We start from the raw sequence: 20668 nt of genomic DNA, 5'->3' as shown, positions 1-20668 counted from the left end.
AGTGACACAGACAACTGTTTCAATCTGTCAGACAGCATGGACAGACAGTAGGGATCATTTCGGAAAATAGAGCGGCCCCCCAGCGGCCTGACCTTCCTGGTGGGAAAGCGGGCAGAGCGCGGTGCTTGACAAGCTCTCCAACAAAGGAGGATATTTAGTCCCCCCAAATTCTGACACGCTTCTCACAGGAAAAACCCAGAGCGGGATGAGGCTGCTGCTAACAAAGGGTGGGCTCTAATTGGAGACTGCACCGGTGCTGTGAAACAAAGAGCAGGAGATGAAAAGTGAAAACACCACTTCACTGCGCACAGACTGCAAGCCTTGGAGTGAGACCAGTTTCTGTTTTTTTAAAACTGTTCAACTCCATATTAGATGCTATTCAAGTTGCAAGCCCTCTGGATCTGTATGTGCAGCTCCTGCTGCCTTCAGTGGGAACAGAGCCCAGGAATGGGAGCGTTGGAAGATTTTCCTCTTTGTGTTACTAAAATATTATCAGCTGAACTTTAGAAGGGATGTTTGAATAAATCACATTCATTTTCCTGTAAGGTTTAAATGACATGTTTATTACTACCATGGTCCATCCTTGTTTTCCCAGCAGTGTTTTGGACTATGAGTTCTTTATAGCCAGTGAAAGCTGCACAAAGATGGCCAGCACATGAGAAAGTCACAGGAGTTTATCTCCTAGAGGAGCTAAGCACTGTAGGATGATGCTACCATTTTCTTATGAAGCAATAAAAACTTATGAGTTAATATAAAAGTAACTGTTGTGAAATTGCATACTACATTATACCCAGGCTGGATTCAAGCTGCTTGTCTCTTTAGGCAGTCAAAAACTATGTTACAGATTGCACTGCTATGTTTCCAAGCAGTAAATATCATTTGGTAAATAATCCTTGTAAAATATTGTACCTTATTTTCTACTACTCATTTCAGCTGGAAAAAAGTAAATGCTTTAGGGAATAAATTAAACTAATAAGAGAAGCTGTGAACTGCACACTGATGCCTCAGTTCAGCTCCTGTTTTTACCAAAATTTGATCTCCCCTTCAAGCTTTTTGTAGGGTGGAAGAAAAAGGGAGATGCTGAAATTCATTCAGGCTTTTCTTGAACCCACATAATGCTCAGCAAGCAACAGGATATGGCACATTTTCCATCAACCACCTCCCCTTTCTAACAACTGATTTTCAAGTTGCACCAGCAATCTGAGGACTGGAGGTGCCCTGTGGCCTATTGATGGCAGACTTGCTTCTGCCTGTGTTTCTGTGAGAATTTATTACAACCATGTGAGGGAAAATAAGGCTAATAGATGATTAAGTATTAAATGATTCACATGTATCACTAGCTGGAAAAAAAATCTTAGCTGAAACATCCATGTCTGTCTCTGAGTGAGCATAAAGAAGCATTTCAGGTTAAAAATAACCAGCCCCAACAAGTAAGAGCATGTATAACTGAGAGCCAAATTTCATCATATGTGGACTAATTTATTAATATTAACAGAATTGTAATTTTTTCCTTAATTATAACCCTTAAGCAACTGTAGAGGAAACACAAATATATCCATACAGGTATATCCAGCATCATTCTTTGGTATCTTAGAAATTTCTTCACCTTCTTCCCCAGAATTTCACCAAGCCTTTAAGACAGTACTTGTTTTAATAGAGAAAATTCAAGCTCTATTCAGGCCAGGATATTGCTCACCCTAACACTCACAAAGCATTAGCAATAAATACATGTTGCTTTACAATGACTGTTAGTTACAACGCTGATGAGAAAATGAGCTAAGTATGTACAGACATTTCTGGAAAAAAATCATACATACATACACATATATATATATAAAATATAGAGAGAGCAAGAGAGCATTATATGTGTGTGTGTGTGTATATACACACACACACACAAAAATCTGCAGCAACAAAAAGCAAAAGCCATCTATTTCAGGTGCTGTGCTGTTAGATGACCTATTTGGTGCCTAAATATTAATCCTATCTCTGAGATGTGCTCTATGTCCCATGTGAAACCCTTGGAAGCTGGCAGTAAACACTGTATGTGGATAGTCATTCTAAGGAGAAGCAATTTTCCTGCCACCATCTTTAAATAGTTTTGGGGGTTTTTAAACACTAATCAGCTATTTTAGCTGGAAAAGCTCTAAGGCATGGACTGGGTCTGCTGCAGATTAAATACAAAAGAGGTTTGAGGCTTCTGGCTCATCTCTCAGGTGAGAAAAAAGACTAGAAAGTACAGAAGAGATCTTAGCAGAGACATAACATTTTAGCCCAACTAAATTTCAAAACACTGTTTTTAGTTGGTATGAAACTGTCTACTTGTTTAAAAAAGAACTGTGCTGGAGAAGGCAGCAAGATTTTGTCTGCCTCAAGCCTGAAGTGTACGTTATTTTTTGTGCTCTCTGCATTTTGAGAACATAATTCTTCCATTTTTCTTTTAGTCTGAAATAACTTTGTGATATATGAGTTCAGCCAAGAAGTATTGGGGACCTTGTCTACACCAAAAAAAGGAACTTTAGGGTATTTTCTGAAGGTAATGAAAAGAACTTGTTCAGGTCTGCAGTGTAAGTAATTTTTACCACACAAATTCCACACTTTTTTATTAGCAAAGAAGAATACTTTGAGTCTTTCAGTTTAGGAGATCTTCAAACAGACAACAGTGTGTAAACAATCCCAAAGTACATAACTTTACTAGAACAACCTCCAGTCTGTGTGCAAGGCCTTCAGAAAGGCCCCTTCATCAGATTTCCTTCTGCTCTTCACACCGAACAAAGCCCGGGCTGACAATACCGAAATCTCCTCCTTTATTTGGACTAAAGCCCTTTGCAGGAGCAGTATGCAAATGCCAAACGTATTTCTCTTGCTGAGGCTGCTCTAGCCCAGCTATCTTTTCACTGTCTGTTTTCCCCCAGCAGACCATCCTATCGGCTGACAGGGGGAGCAGCCTTTTAATTCAATCTTTCACAACACTGACAGTTGGATGCTGGGGCCTGCCATCAACTCTAAAAGGAGCTCATTTAGTCATAATTAACTATTCCCTGCATATTTCCTAAGGTATGGTAATTGTGCTAAAAGCCAACAAGTGAAGCATTCATTCTGGTTTTCTTTTAAACTTTTATTTTTCCACAGCAGTCTCTTTCTCCCCTCCTTCCCCCCCAGCCCCCCGCCTTTCTTTTTTTTTTTTTTTTTATTTAATCTTTTCTTTCTTTCTTTTCTTCCTCCTTGGAAACATTTAGAGTAAAGAAAAGGAATGACGGTGGAGATAGGGAGCTGCAGCAAACTGTGATGTGGGCAGTTCAAAAGGCAAAGTCTGCCATACGATACAGGACCCCATGGCAGCACTGAGCTATTCAGCTGGGTAAAACATAAAGAAAAATGAAATGAGTAGAATAGAGCTATGTCATTAATGCAGAATGATGGACATCCTATTTGGGTAACAGGGAGTCATGAATATACATTTCTAATTCCTTAGATATGGTGATAAGTGATCTCTGTTTCCATTAGCACCAGAGTACATGTATTTGAACAACATGAAATGTTCAAGTTACACAGATGTAAAGCACTTTACACACTGTTTCTCCCTCCTCCCCACAACACAAACATATACCATGACCCACTGCATGCAGTGGGGTCTCACAGGGATAAGGTGTGACAGATCCAGCTCATGTTTATCATTGCTGAGATGGGAAGCTTTGGGACTCTGACATGGAATATTTACCTTAAAAGGCAAAATATGACCTCAATTCTGCCCTTATCCGTTTTCTGGCTTATATAAATGAAGGCAGGGTTGACAGCACTCTCTGTTTACCTATAGGCTTTGCATCTGTTGAAATTCTCTTGCCTTTCAGAAAGTTTGGGACCTACTGGACACCTTTCCATCATAAAAGTGCACAGTGCATTTACAAAAGCAGGAGACAACAAAGCTAAGTGTCTCCACATCCCAATCTCCTTCCCATCTGAATGTGCACCCGGAGCAAAGAAATCACTGGCTTTTGCAAAGAATGCATGGCAGGGCCAGGGGTGTGTATGTGTGTGCTGGGGGAGTGTGTGTTAACACTGTGCCAAAAGGGCCAAACATAGACAGCACTGAGGTTCCTCATTCTTATGCAGCATTTTGCCAGAGCCACGAAATACACACTAACAAGTTCTAGTGATTCTCCTGGAATCTCCCCCCTGGAAAATTTGGGGGAGAAAACAAATAAAAATCCAATGATGAATATGTGATTTTCCCACTCATTGCTCCTCTCTGACCTTTTTTTCATGATAGGGCCTTCCATGAACAAAGTGAGTAGGATCTGTGAATTATGGATTTTATATTCCACGTTTCAGGCATAATATAACAAATAAACTCAATAAAAAAAGAAGGAGATAAGGAAGAGAAACAGCAAAACTTCAGACAACAAGGTCAGGTAACAACTAATTTTGCTTATGTTCACATATTAACAATCCTGTTTTCACTTTTTGGAATTGAGCATCCATCTACAAATATGCTACATTTGCTTTAAGCTTGTAAAATATTTCAGAATTTTAAAGCTGCCATTTTTTAAATTCAAACACTAGAGTACAAACACTGTTGTGAAAAAACAATCTTAATGTTGAAGAGTAAGGTGGATAAAATGTTTCTAAAATCCTTTCCCCCTCCCTTTATGTCTAGACCATATAAAATTTGTGGATCTATATGGTTTTTAATGGCAGGCAAAAACACACTGAGAGCCAAGCTGACAGGCTGTTGCTGAAACTCTTAATGATCTGCTTTATCAACATGGTCTGGGATTTTGTTTTCTTAGGGGAGGAGGTTTGGGGGTGGGGGATGTTTGTTTTACTTCTGTGCGTTATTGTTATCACAACACACAGTGGATTAACAACAGAAATTTAAAACAGAGCATCTCTCAATAGACATGAGCTGAAAATGTTGATGTTTGCTAGCAAGAAGCTGTGCTTGTTTCCATGAAAATCAAATGGGTGAGAAACACCACACAGATAAGATTTTGCCCAGTGTTGCTTCCTCCAGTCCAGACCCTGAAGATGTTTTTTCTAGCTCTGATGATTCTATGAGGGCCCATGTGTTTAGACTGCATTGTGTTTGCTCCCTTCCTTCCCCAGGAACTCATGGAAAGAGAATTTGGTTTCTCAATCAGTCTGCTCCATAGAGGCACATTTCAAACATCTTTCTAAATCCCTAGGTAGGGGTGCTACAGTTTCTCTGCCTGCATTTAGGAGTCTGGATGGAGGAGAGATGCCTGTCCTGCTGTCTGGTGTCAGGAGCAATGCTGTGACTCATTAGCAATTCTACTTTCCATAGCACACAAGCTGGTACAGAACATTGTTTCCCAGAAAATTTGGAGATGATTTTGGGGAGAGGAGGAGAGCCTACACAAAGAAAACAACTCTAGCACCTGAAATTTCAGAAAATCTCAGATTTTATGTCATCTGAGGAAAGATGGCAAGGGTTAATGACCCAAAAGCAATGCTCCAGCTACTAAGAAAATCAAAACATACGCGCAAAGTTTCTGGTCAAGGATTTTGACAGGATCAGGTCAAGAAATCTTCAATATGCTCAATCTATCTAAATGTACCTCCTTAAAGATTTTGTAATAGATGTAAATAATTTGCAGGATATTTAATATAGGGGAGAAAGACTTAGTAAAAAAACTCAACATGGTTGTGAGGCAAAATCTTAGAAAATAATTTTTAGAGATATATCCTTTTACTGCAGCCCAAATGAAAAAGAAGAATAAAAAGTGAACGATATCAAAGTCAAGAACTACACACATACATTTAAAAAGGGGTATGACCCAATCCCAGGTTCAATTTATGGATTGATTTATACTGCTCTATTTAATTTGAAATATAATACATAAAGCAATAGTTGAAATGCTACTGATTGAACCAGATTTCATCAACACCTGCTCACATTACAGGGAGTTATTTAGATGACCTCAGGGCTCACTCAATTTTTCCAACACTCTCAACATAACCACCTTCTAAACAGACAAAGACAATTCATACAGAAAGTGTTTTTACACACAAGTAATGATAAAAGGAGTCACTGATGGAATATGGACCATGTGCTAGAGCTTCTTCTCACCCAAAAAGTGTTTCACAAAGATTGGTAATGTCACAGAATATACACTAGCAAGTTCCAGTGGTTCCTCAAAAATTTGGGGGAGAAAACATATAAAAACCAAGTGGTGAATATGTGATTTTCCCACTCATTGCTTCTGCCTGACCTTCCCTAGAGAGTGAAGGAACAAACCAGTTTTTATTTAGAATAGAGAAGTCGGGATTTGAGTGAATGACAAACGACTGCAAAAATAGTAGGTTTTGAGGGGCAGTAAGGAATTTCCTACTAATTCCTTCCTGGCTACTATTCTTCATTGAATCATCTAGTCCCTAGAAGTTAGGCAAATACTGGTATCAGTTTTGAAAAACCAGAAGTTGGTTAAAAAATGAAGAGTGATGAAGAGTTTCTGTTTCAGACTACAATTCTTTTTCTTGGCAGAAAATGTAAGTATATGGGAAATATTAGTTGTTTAACTGCTTTTTCTAATTCTGAGTGATACCTCCTTTGGTCATGAACCAAGGACATGCACAGGTCTCTAACCTGTCACACAGAGTTCTACAAAAGAGCTTATCTGCACCTGCCAGATTTCCTAGCCATAACATCCTTCTCGTGTCCAAGCAGCTGTTGCCAGATGGAGACAGACACTACAGCCACCACAGATCCCCCAAATATTCCTCAGGGTTAAAATCGAGCAGGTCTGTCCAGTGCCTACTGATCCTTGCCCTTAGTCCATGGAGCTAACAGACTTGGAGATTGCCCAGTTTATTCTCTTTTCCCAACAGAATCCTCATTTTCAAACTTCATACACATAATTTAAATGCATATCACTCCCCCTAACAAAGTACCAAAGCAGACATTAAGTAACGAATAATTTTTGAACTTTTCAAATTTGCTTCCAGTTTTTTTCTTAAATATTTAAATACTAGCTGGGCATCTGCAGAGCTGCCCAAGGTGGGAAAAAGTCTACCACAGAATCTGCACAGAGGATATTTTATTCTGATATTTTGCTCTCTTTATTCAGCTTTGCAAAGGACTGAGCCTGTGTGTTCATTAGTGCAGACTACAGCAGCCAGTGTTCACAGTGCCTATCTGAAAGAACTTAACACTAAAAAGGTATGTGGAAGGTAAAGAATACCCTTTTTATGGTGCTTTAGTAACTTCTTTTTTGCAAACTATCAGGCTGTTAATCTGAGCTTTTTACATGAAATACCAAATAGAAAACACTCATCTGTAAGCCTCTGTACAAATATTTTGATTAAGAAACTCCTTTTAAAAATCTGATTCTGATTCACATTCAGTGGAGAAAGGGAAATTCAACAGCCTGTTACTCAATAAAGCAAATGCTAGCTACTCCATTACCAGCTTAAAAACTTTGATAGAAAAAAATGAAAGCTAAAAAAGCCAAGGATCTGAACAGTAAGCAAACATTCCTCAGGACCCAACCAAGAGACTGCTTAAGCACAAGCTCCAAACTTCTGAGAAAAGTATGAGTTTAATATATAAAAGACAAAATTCCTTAACAAGAAGGGATACAGTTTGAAAAATAGTTCTCAGGAGCCCTTTCAGCTTTTAAGTCCCATTTTCTCAGTCTATGATGGTATTGTTGTGTCTATGTTAGTTTTGATAAGGGAGCCAGCTCTACTCCCATTGAAGTCCATGGAATACTCCCATTGTCTTCAGGAGGAGCAGAGCTAGACAAAACGCTGCACAAAGATACCATGATAAAACAGTGTGGCAGGTACCATGACCTCATCTTATTTTCTTAACATTTCTGAAAAAAACTCTGTGTGTGTGTGTGGGGAGAAAAATCCATGTAGCCATTTCTACTGATATGCAATATGCCTTTTACACTAAAATACAGACGAATGAAGCAAATGAATGGCTAGCAATATTAATAGCCAGGAGCTTGTTAAACTGCCTGGGATGAAGAGTTTGCCTGCAATTTTACCACTACAGGATATCTTGGAGAAGACTAAGCATTTTGTAATGCTGATATTTTATATGTGCATTCTGTAAGTCCCTGACAGGCAGCAGACCCTGTAGTCTTTATTTCAGATTAAATTTTATACAGTAAGCCTGAATGCTTTATTTATTTTTAAATCCATACTTTCTAACGCTATGTAGGTTTTCTTGGAAATAAAATTATATCATGAAACCGAAATTGCATTCTGATTTTATGCAGTCCAACTAAGCATTAAAAATGAGTCCTTTTGTAATTCAACTAGCAAGAGGAACATGTCTTTTTTAAAACAGCAGCTTGCAGTAAACCCCCAACCCCACTTCATCCAGAAGACAAACCACTGCCCCATGTTAATAATGAATGCAGCTCATATCTGCTGTGTTCTGTTAAATTGCTAAAATTGCCCAGATAAACCATTTGAGAGTATGTCAGGTTAAATTAATACAACATGACCTGATCACATCCACAGCTGGGAAGAAAGAAGTTGGCATTCTTTAAATCCAGAGCTCAACCTGGAGATTATGCTAAATTGCTTCATTCATAGTCCACACTCCTCTGCACATGTCAGGAGGACAGCATTTGTCCCCTCTAGTGATAAACAAATTATACATGAAATCAATTCCACTTCACAATAATTTTCCCTATTGGGTATTATCTTTCCTCCTCTGCTCCCTCCAGTTAAGCTTGCATCCTGTAACTTGCTAATGAGCTGGGGGCTTTCTGTTCCAGGTGGCACCCCCTGCCTCGAAGTCATGACATTTCCCATTTCGAATGCTGCTGGCATTTTTCAACAGCTCCTGCTAACCAGCCTTTTTGACCTGCACTAAGAGGAACTCATCTGATCGAATGCTCTAACCTGCCAATCACACCAGCAAATGATCTTCACACTCCCAAGGCAGGAGGGGAGAAAAAGGGGAGAGTGGGAGAGGGGGAGCAAGAGAGGCAGCTCGGGATGGAGCAGCGAGCAGGCAGCCTCTGCAGAGACCTAATGAGAGTACTTTAAGTCTCTGAGACAGCTGAAACACTGAAAAACTGGTGGGAAAATTAGGACAGAACTGAATGCCTGGTGCTGTTATTACTGCTTTCTTTACACCCTGAGACCATTTTGAAAGCAATACCTCTGAGATGTGCCATTTTCAAAAGAACAGAAGTTAATTTTACCGTATAAATAGAAAACAGATATATTTTTCCCTGCCACTATCAATATGCAAACCTCATAATTCTGCTCTGCCAAATGGCGTTCTTTACAGAATTAATTAGGAGCTCTAAGCTCGTTAAATGAGAAGCTTCACCTAGGGATGATTATGAATATTTTTTTGTTGTTGATGTAAGCCATAAATAGCACTTTTAACCTAATTTAAATGCTGGCAACATTTACACCTCTGTATCGACAAATGTTTGCACACAGATACATAAAACGACAAATACAGTATCTGCAGAGTCTAGATGTCACTTCATGGGCTGAAACCAAGCAGAGTCATGATAATGACTCAGTTGTTTTGATTTTGCTCCTTTTATGATGTGATAGATTACTCAGTTCTGAATCTTTCATGCACACAAGGAGAGATTTAATTGTGTGGATTTTATTTCCCTTCAGACTATAAGCTAACTATAAGATTTTGATGCACATGTAATACACAGACTGAACAAGAAAGGTACTAAAAGCAATTGTAAAATAAAAATTTCAGGGAGAAAACTTAAATAAAAAGGGTGTGATTTTACTGTTACAATAAAAAAGTCAGAAAATACAGCGCACAATTAGATTTTATATTAATATCAAAAGAGGGTTGTAGAGGTGGCTGTACAGAATTAAAATCTAGGTTACTAATGGCAGAGAAGGATTGCCCATAATTACTCATTCAAAATACATATATGGCCCAAAACAACATTAATAATTTATAACAGGCCAAAAAATTATGAAAATACTCAATTTTGTTTCCACTTCTTAAAATATCTAAATATGCTGTTCCAGGGCTATTCTTCTACATTAGATATCTTTATTAAATGAGCATTTAGTATTTTTTTGAGTTTTCCTCCTGAGACTTAACAGTTAACACTAGGAGGATGTAGGAAAAACATCCATCCTCATCCCACTTATGGGGAAGAATAAATAAATATATTTTATTAGCTGAGTTGTAAACTATTGCTACATATTAAGGCAAGAATCTTCCCACAATTAGAAGTATTCAGTGCACATTTACTTTAATGGGTGGTGCCCTAATACCCAATATTGCTGTTGCTGGTTTAGTTTGTTTATTTCATGGAGAATCAGGCAATGTAAGCTACAGATGAAAACTGGCACCACAAAGCTTGTCCTTCACAGAAAAGATTCTGGTATATGGAAATACAAAATTTCATTTTTTTGTTTGCAATTTGGCTGAAAGTAAAATGCTCTGTGAACTCTGAATGCTGAGAATGGTGCCTGAGAGGCAATGCCTCTCATTAGTTTTGCTGTCTCTCTGGGTTATGGGCTGTGTGTCAGCACTGGAAGCTTCTGCTTTGTCTGGAAACCTCAGTTTCTCCCCTCCAGTGGTTCCACATTCCTCTGAGACAAAGCCCAACTGAGGAGTCACGTGAGGGAATAATCCTAAAGGAGAGGTGACTGTCCATGGGAGAGCAGGGAGAGTGGAGCCCCGCCTGTGCCTCCCTCCCAGTCATTGTCATCGAGACATTGTCCTCGGCGCATTCAAATGTCATCCCAGACTAGCGGCCCACTGCAACTCACACGGCCTTTCATGCCCAGACACTTCTTAAGCATGAGCAGACCACAAAGACTGTCTAGTGGGAATTGCTTGCTATCCTAATATTAATAATGCAATATAGCACACTCATGGCACTGAGGATTCCGCCTTTTGTCTCCTAAATTTATGAGCAAACAAACTGGAAAGGCAGATAAACAGCACTGCAACTGAGCATGAGTTCATGCAAATATCACTAATATCTTTCCTGCCGCATAAATGACTGTAAAATTACAAACCTCTACACTAAAAATTATTTGAAAATGAATCTTCACAGTGCTGAAGGCAACTTATCATGCCTTAGAAATGAACTGAAAATAGGCTCCATACTATGCCATAGTACAAGGAGATACAGTATTGTCCTTCCAAAAAGTTATCCATAATAATAGTAACACTTTGTTTTCCTTCTGCCAGCTCTGAAGCTGATTTGGCCATGACACATTACAATTTTAAAAAATAATGTCAATAAATATGTAGGCACTACTTTCATACCAAATGACATAGAGTATATAACTGCAGGGAAGAAATCAATATCTCCTAGCAATGGAGGATTGAAATACTTGTTCTACCAAGTGGAGTAAGTAACAATAAAATGTGATGATCTCGCCTCTCTGTTCTGCTTCCTTCTTTCTTTCTTCTTTCCTAAAGAGACTCCCATTGTTTTGGAAATCCTGATCATGCCTGCTTGTTTCAGTGTGCTTATTTCCAGGCATAGATGCTCTCCTGGGCTTTCACTCTCCAGACTGGACAGGCTTTCATTAGGACTGCTGTTCAGCTTCCTTAGTGAGACCATCCCTCCCAATTCACTTTCCATACCTCTGTGCATTATGTTACCAACTCTTTTTATAAAGAAAATCAAGAGACTGTGCATTCTACTACTTACAAGGAGTGCAATTAAGTGACTGCATTTCACATGACAGGAGACAAGGTGACCTGTTACAGTACTGACACAAAAACACCAATAAATATATTGTCTGAGCCTGATGAGCTCCTAGATTTGGTGGTGGATTTCCTTTACTGGGGCATACCTGGGGATCTGAGGGACAGTTCTTCCATCCTCAGTCCCCACATGTCACTTAGGCCAAATGGGCAGTTTATACAAAAACAGCCTTGCACTGGGCAGCTGTTTGCTCAGTCCAGTCCATTTCACTCACTGTGCAGAGTCCAGAGAATATGGGGGGATTTTCTTTATGGTTGAATAGAGGGCAAAATTTGGTCTATAACTTTCATTTTATATCAATAGAAATAAGATAATAGATATCACAAGGAAAATGTAGACCAATGCCTGGAGTTTTTCCCTTGTGTGTTATATTTAGGGTATATTCCAGCAGTGTGGTGATCTTATTCTTCAGTATTAAGTAAAGCACAGCTGGAACAGTCTCATAAAGCCATTATGTTGTTAACATAAGAAAATAATGGCACTAAAAGTACTAGAGAGCCAAAAAATAACTTGGATTCTGCAGTTATCTTTCACAGCTTAATACTAATTTAACATTTTACAAAATTGATGTTACAATTTCAACTGTGCTTAGTACTGTCATTACTGGACTCAAACCCAAATTGCTTTCAGCTGCCCACCACAACTGCATCTTATTAGCCTTTTCAGGAAAGCCAATTTATGCAAATCCAGTATTAGTTAAATAATTAAACTGACCCTCAACATTCATGTATAGACACTGTCTGGCACTAAAAGATGCAAGAGAAATTTAAACCTCCCATCTTCAGTGCTTAGGCTTCCATCTTTTCAACTGCAGCAGCACAATGACTGTTTATACACATCTATCTGAATCCATCTATTAAAAAATGCATTAAAAATTAAATTGGCTACTGCTGTGCTTTTATAGCTCTGCTTTTCTCTCCCAATCTGGTTTTACACTGAATTTTGAGATTTCACACATATAAAGCATTACTGGCTACTTTGAGCTTTTGATTAAATCAACAGTGACAAAATCTGGCTGATCTGCAGTCTCTCAGTCTAGAATTTCTCTTTTATGCAGACCTTTCTCCACTGTAATTACTACAGTTTTATCCCCTCAAGCTGCAGAGATGAAGACTTAGGTGCACAGTATATAGTTTTCCACAGTGTTTTAGCAACATTGGGGTACCCAGAACAGAGTAAATTCAGGGGAGAAGTGAATGGAAATGAATTTTCAATACTGACTGCTGGACACACACACTGCTGGACACACACACTGCCTAGCTTCCCTGTGGGTTGACTAGGGCAAGGCAGGCAAAAATTGTGTTCCCACACAGCAGGGCTGAAGAGACACTCTTAAACAATTTATACATGTAAAACTGAGGATAACAAACAAAAATGAAACTATTTGGATGGGGGTGCAACAACAGTCACCTCTCTGGCTAGCAAAGAGAAAAAAGTAATTTTCCAAAATGATTCTGTGCTGCTGGACACACCCAGTGATAAGCAACCAAATGAATAGCCAGCACTTTTTGCCTTTAGAGTGGTAAGTGTCACCTCTGCAGCTTTATTCTGCTCTGCACAGCTGAGCTGGCCCGGATGACGCCATCCTCCCCTCGACTGGCCGGGCTGCTGTCAGTCGCTGGCTTAAATGGACACAGAAGAAAGAATTCAGCACCCTGTGACTGACACTCAGGATTGCTGGGATGCATGTGCATGTGGTGAAGCAATACAAATAAAGGCCACTTTTTGTTTTGCTTCAGTGAATTGTCAAAGAGATTTAGAAAGCCAGGGGATCTCATTATGGTAATACAGGTTAAATACTTTAAAAGCATATGGTGTTACCATCCTGAATGAAGCTGTCCCTGCTGGCTCCAGGAAGCAGACAATAGGCCAGAAACACATCTCGTGTCTCTGGCCCACCAATGGGAGCTGGGGATTATAAATCACCACAAGAAAACATCACATGCTATCTGGTATCAGGTAATGCCTTGTCTTTTCAATTACTATTTGACTCATCCTTTCCAGAGAGGAACAAGCTTCGGCCATGTATTCCACTAGCCAAATGAAAACAGAGCTCTAGAGTTTCTTGTCTCAATAAAACAGATCTGTAAAGATGGATGACTTTAGTATATACAGTACAACTCAACAAGACATGCAGAGATGAGGAATGGTTCTACAGAGATGCTTCCTCCCCATGGAGAAAAAAATATCAATGGAAACCATCAAGCACAAAATAAAAAAATTTTACTTTATCACAAAACTTTAAATATCTGTAGATGTGGTCAAAAGGCCTCATCTAATTCAGTGCAGACAAATTTTTCTGTGTGTGGTGATGCTCATTACCACATATTTGCTAATTTTCTCCAGTAGAGAGCAGCCTCAGCATTGACCTTGCTAAGTGCATATGTCAGGATTTTCGCCATGGGTACTGGAATAAATGTGTTGTCTCTTCTTGGAGCCCAAGACAATGACACAGTGTGGTCTACAAAGACCCCATTAGAAGTCCAGTTCTGACAGATGTCATCTAAGTTTTCAGAAACATGTCCTAGGCTACTGCTTTTTCAAGTGGTAAGTTGATTTGGGAGTTGTAAACAGGCAGCTGAAGCACTATAGTATTTTAAAGACAGCAGAAATTCTCAGAGATGTACCAGTTTCTGAGGGCTTAAGACAAGCTGTAATCAATGATGGAGCCAATTACAAATTTACTGCCTTTAGTCCCTCTCCTTCACCAATCTGCTAGAGACTGCTGCTCCCCAAGTCAGCAGATGATGTCTCAGCCATTCCTCCCCTAATCTTTTTGCCTTCCAAACCCTAAAGAAACATGGATTTAATTCAGTGGGTGCACTATCAGGGCAGTAACATCTAGCAAGTGTGTGAGAGAAAAGCAGGAGGTGATAACTTCTTATCACAGAAAGCCTTGGTACAAGATCTTTATTGGGTCTCTCAATTCCTATTTTACGCCCAAACCAGGGAAATTAGCGGGGGAGGGAGGAAGGGAGGAAGGACATAAGAGTAGAATTTTCTTCAGCACCAGGTTGTGGAGGAGGTTGAAGATGGTTCCTTGTTTATGTTTCTTTGTGGGTTTCTCTAATAAATTCCTTTATGATGTATAAATGCATAAAAATATATAAAAAATAAAACCTTTCCTTTACACACATGTTAGAGGATTTAGTGAGTAACTATCTACAGATTTTTCTCTTTCACAGCTTCCTGAAGGATACTGGAACACCTCAAAATTCCAGCCCTTCCTAACTTCCCTGCCACCTCTATATATGCATAAAGTCAACCCACAAAGTTGGGTGAAACACATATGTGCTTACCTTGTCCAGGAGACAAGTTAGAAATATTTGTTTGCTATGGTTGACGGGGTTTTTTGATAATCAGATCTATTTCCTTGCAATATTTGACCCTTCTAATTTTTCTTTATCCCACAAGTTGGGATGTTATGTGATCATGCTTGTTGACATTTTAACATCTTGTACTGTTCGCCTCCACCTCTCTAACTCTACTTGCCTTGTTTACCTGTCAACTTCATGGCCTTGGAGAGCTACTGCTATCTTTCCTTTTGCTATTCATACATCATTTTGCTTCACTGAGCCTTGTGAATGGAGACTCTGAGAGAATATATTGTAATAAATACACCTTCCCTAATGCTATGCTCCTGCTGACTGCAGCTCTAATCTTCTGCTGGAGTGACTGACTCAAACTTGTCCATTTCACTGACTGAACATCCTGCTTGCCAGTCACTACTCTACTGCTTGAAATCACAGCCACCTGCCATTCACCAGATCTTTTCACATTACCAAATCTCCAGTCTCTTTTCCCAACTCCTTTCATTTTCCACACTGACTCACACCTCTACTTGCTTGGTAGTCTCAGCCCTTTAAAGGTTTCCACCCATTCTAATAATTCCTCACTCAAATCCATTGCTCATGTCCTCCTACTTCCCTAAGACTTTTAGTTTCATGTCATTAATCTCCAGCTCTCCACATGGTACAAGGACCTCTGTTTGGTCCTAATACTTTTCCAGGATTGCCTGCTGGTCCCCATCTCATGGCACAAGTCAAATACTACAGCAGGGAGCTGATATGTTATTGCACAGTAAGCACCTAACAGAACAAAGTTGCAAGCCACAGTGGAAAAATGTAATCAATAATGTACACATCACAACACTTGCTAAGTGGTTTCAGACCTTTCACAATGAACATGCTATTCTGTATTAAAGCTGTGGCTGAGCAGCCGTAACAGTACAGTGAGGTATGTAGAGGGTAGATATGGTTTTCTCTTTCTGTTCACATATAAAAATTTAAACCAGTAATTTGTACCTGCTCAAACAGATATTCAGTAAGAATTATCCAATGGTTCTTTTGCACTATTTTACATGCTCATCTGCAAAAACCTTTCATTGCATATTTTATAAATGAAAAATTGCATTTATTTGGAAGCAAGAGGAAGGAGATTCTGTACATGAGAACTGAGATTCTGTACATAAGCTTCTACACAAAAGGTCTTTAGCACAGATGGGCACATTCTAAATATACTTTAGATGGATGATATGTCACGTTAGAACAGACAAGGTTGAAGAGATGTCTGCAGGGACACAGCCCCAGGAAAAAGTAGGGATTAGCTTGTCAATAAGGATGTAAACAGACTGCTCTGAGGCAGCCTCATTTCTGACATTAGAGAATCTTAAATGGTTTGTTGGCGAAGAGCTTGTGTAAAAACTGGGGCAGGCTGTCAGCACCAAAATCTATTCATTCCAGTTTTTCAGTAGTTACTGCCTGTCAGGCAAAGACTCTACAACATCACAGGGTTAAAAAACCCAGTTTTACATAAGCATACAACAGGAAAGCCAAATGTAATTCATTAGAGAAAGTTATGTCTGATACTGTATAAAGCAGACTTAACTAAATATAGACATCATGTGAGTATCAACTACATTTATAGGAGACCATACCTTCAAATAGATATTAGAGCAGCATGTGCACTTATGTCAGCTCCTAGAACTTCTGCAACAAACTGTTGAAATGGACTCAACATGCAAAAGCAACCATGTCTTTAAAAACAAACACACACAAAAAATGGCAGGCCTTGATTTTTTGAATGAAAAGAATCTGCTCTTAAGGTGTTTCATGAAACACTGTGGTATGAAAAGATTCAGAGAAGTATAATAAGCAAAGCAGCTATATAAAGAAATACTGCTAATCTGGAAGAGTCTGCCAAGTGTTAATCCCTCTCAACAAACACTGGGCTGGTGCACATGGGCAGAAGACAATTAATGTCATGATATAACTCCACCTTCCCCTTGCTGTAATTTGAGAAGTGGCCTCTCTGTTCACGTGGCCTTCCCAAGTTCTGCTCTGCTCTTAAAATACCAGAAGTCATATTACACACTATTGCACTGCTGAATAACAACGGTTGAACAAAACTAGTATTAGTTGATCCAGTGGTACAGATCATAACCACTAACATGACAGCACCTCTTTATCATGAACATCCTTCTGCTACCAAGACTTGCAACCTACTAGATAACAGAATCATACAATGGTTAGGGTTGTGAGGGAATCATAGAATTTCTCCTCCTTACCCCAAAATTTAACAACAGAACTTGCAAGAGGTATTTTCTCTCTTCCTATTTTACCAGGGGGAAAAAGTATCAGCCCAAATTAGAGGCAAACTATTATTTAATACACCAGCACCAACTTCTGCAGTGTTTTCAACTGATCAGTGACACTCATTCCTGAGTGCTTACACTCTTCATGTGGACTGTAAAACTGCAAAATCAGAGTATCAGCCTGCATATGGACGTGCAGGTGAGTTTTGTACTTTGTTTCTCTAAAGATGACTAAAGAACATTTTCAAAGATGTCCTTTCCAATAATCACTTCTTACCTGCATTATCAGTTGTGAACATAGGTATTCTTCAATGTTTGCTGTTTGATACACCTTTGCCATAACTATTGTTTTTTCCAAAGGCTCTCATGCTTTCTCCAGTCTCTGGCTGTAATCTTACATTCGGTACAGTAAAAATAGAAGACACTGTAAAAAAGAGTGTCAGTTCAGAAATTTTGGTTTCTTTTTGCAGTAAAAGCAGTAATTTAAAAATAATTAATATATTTGACAAACACAACACATTAAATACATATACCACCTATTTATGCCAGTAAGCAGTGCACAAAATCTGAATGGAAAGAAGCTGAATGCATTATGATGGAAATTGTATGGTGCATGCATTCTTAGCTGCATACAACTTCAAAAAAACCTGTTTTCAAATTGTGTGTGTTTATTTTTCCTCTACACCACCATACAAATAATAACTTCCGCTTTCAAATTTCTGCTGAGAGTACTTAGAAATAAGAAGGTAAAACATGCAGCAAGATTTTTCAATAATTTGATATGGTATATTACATCTTCAGAATCTTGATATCAGAACTGAACTAGTTTAACTTTCTTTTTTGAATTACCAAAGACAACTAGGCTTGTTGAAAATATCCCAAGAACTCAAAAATCTTTTATGTGAAGCAATCCCCTTTTGCATGAGCTAGAAAAACCTTGACAACTTCAATGTCACACCAAGCAACTAGTTATTGGGAGACATGATGATAATAATCACAGCAGTCCAAGTGCAAATGGTTAAGAACTAACATATTGATAATATGAAAACTCATTTTTACTTAGGATGCCTCAATCTGATGAGGAAAAATCAATGACGTTTAATATATCCTGAAAACAAACCTCCATTGAACAATGTCCTCATGAGAGCTGCCACTGCATGATTCCATGGGGAAATGTTAAAGAAGTAATCAGGGCCACAAGAGTTTTCTTTTTTGCACTAACAACTGGCATATCTGCAAATTTCTGGAACTACTTTTTTCATCTATATGTCTTTGAAAGACCTGGCTATTGCTTTAGGCACAGACCTTCCCACTGCAGTTTGACATCTCAACTTGCATTTCTTATTCTGTTATCCTTGGTAATGCACATTGTTAATGACAGATATTTTATGCAAATAAAAGAGTATGAGTTCTCAAATATAAAAGTAGAAAAGTGGGAGGAGTGATTTTTTAAATAGAAAATAACAAGTACACATATTTACTAAAAGGGATTCATCTATAGATTACTGCTCAATTTTCAGATGAATGAAGGCTAGGCTGCATCATATTTTGCATTGTATTCCTAGACAAGGTGTTTTTAGCAGAACTTCATTGCCCTTATGTTTTTAATGTACTATTTTCAAAAACTGAAAGTGGCTACCTTTTAGACAGACCTTATCTGGAAAGTGAATTTCCAACCCAGCTGAAATTATGCCTTGACTTGAAAGTAAACCAAGTAAGACAAGTAAAATTGTGCTTCTCACATAAACTAACTTTGCACATGTTTTTAAAGTAAACTCCAATAAAAATATACTGTAAAGTATTACAGAGAATACAAATACATAGTACTAAAGGTCAAAAGCAGAACAGAAAGTCAAACAATTCATTTTTACTTTTTCAGTGTAGACACAGTCACCATACTGTTGTGAAATATTGTGATTCCAAGAAAACAATTTTCTGATGGAAAATCACTTGACTGATTCATCCCGTTTGCTTCTCTACCCACATATGAGTCTTTCCCTTGTTTTAAGTGCTAAATCCCAAAATTTACAATTCAGCATTAGACAGAAATATATTCCATGATGAATACTACTCACTACAGCGATTTGCAAAATCACTGGGGGTGTCCAAATTAGAAAGCACTAGTTTTTTTCTACATAAAGACTCGATATGTTTATAACTATATTTAATTAACTATTAATAGTGTTTCTTGATGTAAAATATTAGCAAAAAGAACTAGAATCACAAAAACTGGTAATTTCACTACACAGTAAACATTTTCCCAACTCTCTAAAGTATATGACTTCTTTGTTTTGTAAATATGTTTACAAGTATATCCAAGTCATACTAAATAGAAATGATTGTAGTATTTGATACTGGAATTGTCCTTTCTTGCATTTGGATTTATGCTTCATAATGATTATCTCCTAGACACAGAAATAGTCTTTCTGTAACTCAAAATTTTACTGGAGGCATTTAGAAGAACCTTGCTTTAAAATATAATGATTTTTCATCTTTATTCTCCCCCCTTCAAAAGGTTTCACTGCTCCTGATGTTTAACGTTATGCAAAGACGTGTTTCTGCCAATGAATATCGCCTTATGGTTATGCTTCTGCAAATAACCTGCTGTGAGCTGATAAAAGGATTAATGCAGCCAAAATTCTTAATCTGTGAAATTACAAATTAAATTCTCATATTAAAAATACCACCCTGAGGTATTTTTTGTGGTTTTAATTCCCCTCTGGTGTTCTGCATACATTGTGCTTGTTAATGACTAGGACAAGACTGTCTCTGTTGGCAGCCTGCTGCAGAGTGATAATGTGCAGGCATTTACTTCACTGATAGAACTGGATTTAACCACTGACTGATAAACTAAGTGGCAAGTGGGTAATAAGTCCATATTAACAGAAAAGTGCTACTGAAGAATTCAGAATTCAAAATCCTGGCTAGACTAAATCACACAGTCATAAGGATTGAGATGTCACCACTGCAGAGTGATTTTTGTTTTCCATTTGGTGGAAATTGGATAAATGAACTGGCATTCTTGATGTTTCATTAGTTCTGAAGAAAAGAATCTCTGCGTCAGTTTCTGCAAAGGCAGACTTTCAACAGCAGCTGCCTTAACTTACACTGGACATTTAAATTTTCTGCTTATCAAGTACCACAGCCAGCAAACAGTGGTGGGCCACCATGGCAGAGAAGGAAACCGGGAATCTTTTTGCAGTGCCAGAACACAGTCTATGACAGTGATGGACATAAATTATTGGTGATATTTTGGTTTAATCTTCATATTCTAAAAATGGGAGAGTGCTCTTCAGAGCAGAGCTGGGAGTAGGTACTTGGACAGCCAAGCCACAGAACCAGCTCAAAATGTGGCTACTGCAGCTGTTGA

General features: G+C 38.5%; 1 protein-coding gene across 9 annotated transcripts in view; it reads right to left on the bottom strand.

Moving 5' to 3' along the window:
• Positions 1 to 20668, bottom strand: part of CDK14 (cyclin dependent kinase 14) — a 343783-nt gene that overhangs the window by 79101 nt on the left and 244014 nt on the right. For all 9 annotated transcript variants that reach the window (XR_012579124.1, XM_026795414.2, XM_026795418.2 and 6 more), the window contains one exon: positions 17576 to 17722. Coding sequence is in view for 8 of the 9 variants with exons in the window: in XM_026795414.2 (XP_026651215.1) it covers positions 17607 to 17722 (116 nt within the window). In the remaining variant the exon portion in view is untranslated. The remainder of the gene's footprint in view (positions 1 to 17575; positions 17723 to 20668) is intronic.

The sequence above is a fragment of the Zonotrichia albicollis genome, chromosome 1 (assembly GCF_047830755.1).
Source record: "Zonotrichia albicollis isolate bZonAlb1 chromosome 1, bZonAlb1.hap1, whole genome shotgun sequence".
NCBI lineage: Eukaryota > Metazoa > Chordata > Aves > Passeriformes > Passerellidae > Zonotrichia > Zonotrichia albicollis.
The sequence above is the reverse complement of the archived record's forward strand: the minus strand, read 5'-3'. Positions and strand labels throughout refer to the sequence as shown.